General features: G+C 53.6%; 1 protein-coding gene across 1 annotated transcript; it reads left to right on the top strand.

Moving 5' to 3' along the window:
* Positions 1–2,169: 2,169 nt before the first annotated feature.
* On the top strand, positions 2,170–4,014 carry LOC127314480 (tryptophan decarboxylase 1-like). The gene has a single exon (XM_051344947.2). It carries the CDS (start codon positions 2,301–2,303, stop codon positions 3,837–3,839), a length of 1,539 nt encoding a protein of 512 aa, XP_051200907.1. The 5' UTR covers positions 2,170–2,300; the 3' UTR covers positions 3,840–4,014.
* The last annotated feature ends 904 nt before the right edge of the window (positions 4,015–4,918 follow it).

Genomic DNA, 4,918 nt, shown 5'->3' with positions numbered 1-4,918 from the left:
TGCCCAAGTCCGAGCTCAAGGGCACTGCAGCCGGCGGACCTGCATGGGGTCGACGCCGGGGACCATAAATAGTCGAAGGAGGAGTGGCGACCACCTGTCTTTGTGCAAAAGGAAAGCAATGGTCATCAAAGTACACGTGCCGGGAGGTGATGACGCGGTGAGAAACCGGATCATAGCAGCGGTAGCCTTTGGTGTTAGCCGGGTAGCCGAGGAAAACACACGGAACGGAACGAGGGGCGAGTTTATGAGGAGTGGTGGCGGCGATACTAGGATAACAACGACAACCGAAAATCCGAAGACCGTCGTAGGATGGAGGGGAACCGTAAAGGAGGTGATGAGGTGCATAGTTCCAGCGGGGACGACACGGACGAAGGTTGACAAGGAGGGTGACGGTGGCTAAGGCGTCAGGCCAAAAGGTGGGGGAACATGGTTGTGGAATAGGAGTGTGCGGACGCAGTCATTGAGGGTGCGGAGGATACGCTCGGCGCGGCCGTTTTGTTGGGACGTGTATGGATAGGTTAGACGGAAAATAGTGCCGTGAGAGGAGAGTAGGGTGCGGACGGCGACATTGTCAAACTCTTTTCCGTTGTCAGTTTGTAGGGCGTGGATGGGGCGACCGAACTGGGTGGAAACATAGGCGTAGAAGGCTGTGAGAGTGGTGGCGACATCGGACTTTTTACGGAGGGGAAATGTCCACACAAAATGAGAAAAATCATCAAGAATAACTAGGTAATAAAGAAGACCAGAATTACTCGGGATTGGAGAGGTCCATACATCACTATGAATTAACTCAAAAGGAAAAGACACAACGGTGGAAGACTGACTAAAAGGAAAACGAACGTGTTTACCAAGACGACATGCTTCGCAACTATGTGTAGACTGTTTAGTAGATGAAAACAAAAAACCCCTCATTATTTGGTGAAGCGTGTTGGCATTGGGATGTCCAAGATGAGCATGCCAAAGATCAACGCCTGCAAATCGTTGGGGCTCTCACATCGATGGAGGACCATCCGGGTGCGGGCGTCCTTAACAGAAAAACCAAACGTGTCAAATTCAACAGTCACAGAGTTGTCACGAGAAAGAGTTTTAACAGAGACTAAATTCTGAATAAGCTGGGGAGACACAAGGACATTATTAAGAGACAGTGGTTTAGAAGTAGAAGGAAAATTAGCAGAACCAATGTGAGAAATAGGAAGACCGGCGCCGTTACCGACAATGATGCGAGACTCGGTGGAAGTGGGAAAAAAATGGGAAAGGTTACCCGGGTGAGCGGCCATGTGAGACGAGGCGCCCGTGTCCATAAACCAGTTGCCGCCACCGGCGTAAGAGCCAGGTGCGTGCGCGGCGTGGTAGGCCGGGGCATAGGACGGCAGCGTGGCGGTGAAGGCCGAGGCGTAGGGAGGTGTCGCGGTGAAGTGCGCCTGGTGAGTCAGCGGGCGCGGCACCGGCATGCTGTAGGCGGAGATGACCCCCGTCCATGGGTTGTAGGCGAAGGGGTTGCTGCCGTTGGAGACCGATGACATGACGACGCGCGCGCGGGGGACGGCGACGGCGCGGGGTTGGGGAGGGAGGCGCGGCTGCAGGTGCGGCGGCAGCGCGGCGTGAGGAGGAGCACACGCAGCGGCGGCACAAGGGCGGCGGCGCTTGGGTTGGAGGGTGGGGCAGCGCGCGCGGGGAGAGAGGGGCGCGACGGCTAGGTTAGGAACGATAGGTGTCTGATACCATGTAGAAAGAGATGCAACTCACAATGTATTGATTAGGTGCATATGGCGTTACATATATAGGCCACGTCCTCGACTATACAAAGAAGGAGGCGGGCCCAATAATAAATACAAAGATATGTATCACTATACATAACTACAGAAGATTCACATCCGGATATATCCTACATGTACTATAGGTTATTTATATTGTAGATATTGTGACTTTTTCACATGTGTTTGTTTACATTTTTAAAAATGGCTTCAAAATAAAAGTTATACGTAACATATTACAGGATATTTGCGGATGGAGAAAATACTTTGTAGTACTAGGATATCTACCAACCTACCAACCGACCTTCGTGCACCACGACGACCATGACTTCTCCAACGCCCACGCGCCCACGCCATTTGCGCTCCTCTCCCTATATATACCTGCGACATGCATATCGCCATTTCCTCACCAAACCAAAGCAACAAGCTCTCAAGTCTCAAGAGCGATCACCAAGCTATATCTAGCTAGATTTGCTACTTAAGTCCAGGCCCCTTGCTTCTCTCTCCCTGTGTGCTAAGGGCTACACCTGCAAGAAAGAAAACGATATGGGTAGCATGGACGCAAACCCCGCCGCCGCCTTCTCCGCCTTTGCCGCCGACGGCAAGGCGCCATTCCAGCCCTTAAACCCCGAAGACGTGCGTGCCTACCTCCACAAGGCCGTCGACTTCATCTCCGACTACTACACCAACATCGAGTCCATGCCCGTGCTCCCCAACGTCAAGCCCGGGTACCTGCAGAACGAGCTTGGGGCGTCCCCGCCGACCTACTCGGCTCCCTTCGACGTCAGCATGAAGGAGCTCAGGACCTCCGTCGTCCCCGGCATGACGCACTGGGCCAGCCCCAACTTCTTCGCCTTCTTCCCCTCCACCAACAGCGCCGCCGCCATCGCCGGCGACCTCATCGCCTCAGCCATGAACACCGTCGGCTTCACGTGGCAGGCCTCTCCCGCGGCCACTGAGATGGAGGTTCTCGCGCTGGACTGGCTCGCGCAGCTGCTGCGCCTGCCCACGACCTTCATGAACCGCACCAGCTCTGGCCGTGGCACAGGCGGCGGCGTCATCCTCGGCACCACCAGCGAGGCCATGCTCGTCACGCTCGTCGCCGCCCGCGACGCTGCTTTGCGTCGGAGCGGCTCCGTCGGCGTGTCCGGCCTGCCGCGGCTGACGGTCTACGCTGCAGACCAGACACACTCCACCTTCTTCAAGGCGTGCCGCCTCGCCGGCTTCGACCCAGCCAACATCCGCTCCATCCCCACCGGTCCCGAGACCGACTACGGGCTCGACCCGGCCAAGCTGCTCCAGGTCATGCAGGCTGACGCCGACGCCGGCCTCGTGCCAACTTACATCTGCGCCACAGTCGGCACCACCTCGTCCAACGCCGTCGACCCGGTGGGCGCGGTGGCGGATGTCGCCGCCATGTTCAATGCGTGGGTCCACGTCGACGCCGCCTACGCCGGCAGCGCGTGCATCTGCCCGGAGTTCCGCCACCATCTCGACGGCGTGGAGCGCGTGGACTCCATCAGCATGAGCCCACACAAGTGGCTTCTCACGTGCCTCGACTGCACCTGCCTATACGTCCGTGATGCGCACCGTCTGAGCGACTCGCTCGAGACGAATCCGGAGTACCTCAAGAACGACGCTACCGATTCCGGCGAGGTCACCGACCTGAAGGACATGCAGGTCGGCGTCGGCCGGCGATTCCGTGGGCTCAAGCTCTGGATGGTCATGCGCACCTACGGCACCGCCAAGCTCCAGGAGCACATCCGCAGCGACGTGGCCATGGCCAAGATGTTCGAAGACTTCGTTCGTGCTGACGACAGGTTCGAGATCGTCGTGCCCAGGAACTTTGCTCTCGTGTGCTTCAGGATCAAGGCCAGTGGAAGCATGACGGAGGAGGACGCCGATGAGGCCAACCGTGTGCTCATGGACAACCTCAACAAGACCGGCAAGGCGTACCTTGCGCACACAGTGGTTGGCGACAGGTTCGTGCTCCGCTTCGCCGTGGGTTCATCGCTGCAAGAGGAGAGGCATGTCAGGAGTGCATGGGAGCTTATCAAGAAGACCACCAGCGAGATCATGGCGTAATTAAGTGGATGTATAGTCGTATAGACACACAAGTAGTTACAAAACAAAAACTCCACACCCAGCATTTTGGGCACAATTTTTTTCTTCGTTTTTTTTTTATTTGAGCCAGATTCATTTCGTGAGCTATACCCAAGAGCTGACAGATTATTTGACAATAAAAGATTCAGTTTACATGAATTCAAGATAGAGCTTATTTGTGCCTGACAGATTGTTTCAACAGTTTCCTAAGAGGAAATTTATTCAAATTCTTTGGCCTGTTCTAAACTTCTAACAAAAAAGATGAAAAATGGGGAGAATTACAAACCTCAAGTTTTGCTCAATCTACACCCCGTAATTTACAATGTGCTCTTCCTGTCCTTCAAAATTCTCCAAGTTTTGCTCATTCTACACCCCATAGTTTTCAATCAACTCTAAATGTCCTCCAAAATCCGTGAAAATTGTCACTAGTAGAAAACCTCTCATCCATCTAAGCCATTGGTACCGGTTCCCTTACGAACCGGTACCAATGGGGTCATCTATACCGGTTGATTGGCTCTGGCGGGCGAGGAGATTTAATACCGGTTCGTTAGGAGCTTTCGTACCGGTTCGTGTTAGGAACCGGTACGAAAGGTCTTCGGCCAAAATTAAAACGCGTGGTGGGGCCCGGGCTGGACCTTTGGTACCGGTTCGTAACACGAACCGGTACCAAAGGGTACCCAGCCATATCAAAATCGCCCAGATCGTCCCGAGCCCCCTGCTGGCTCTCATTTTTCTCATCTTCCTCACACTCTAAATTTTTCTCCACCTCTCACACACTCCAATAATCTTTATTTTTCTCCACCATTTTAACAAGATTAACGGCATACATCTATCCAAGGGTTAGCAATATCATCCTTCCTTCCGGCGTTCCTAATTTAGCTCAGTTCTTTGGTAGTTTTAACTCGTACTATTTTTGTAGTGCAATCAAGGTGTTCGATGAAATGCCTAAGTTAGTGATTTTATTTTTTTATATGCAATTTGAGCTGAAATTATGGTATGTTTTGTAGGTTTTAATTAGTATCATCCCCGTCCTCACCGCCGTCGATCGCTAGCGTCGTCCC

This window comes from Lolium perenne, chromosome 7 (genome assembly GCF_019359855.2).
Source record: "Lolium perenne isolate Kyuss_39 chromosome 7, Kyuss_2.0, whole genome shotgun sequence".
In the NCBI taxonomy this organism is placed as follows: Eukaryota; Viridiplantae; Streptophyta; class Magnoliopsida; order Poales; family Poaceae; genus Lolium; species Lolium perenne.
This window is presented reverse-complemented; position numbering and strand designations above follow the sequence as displayed.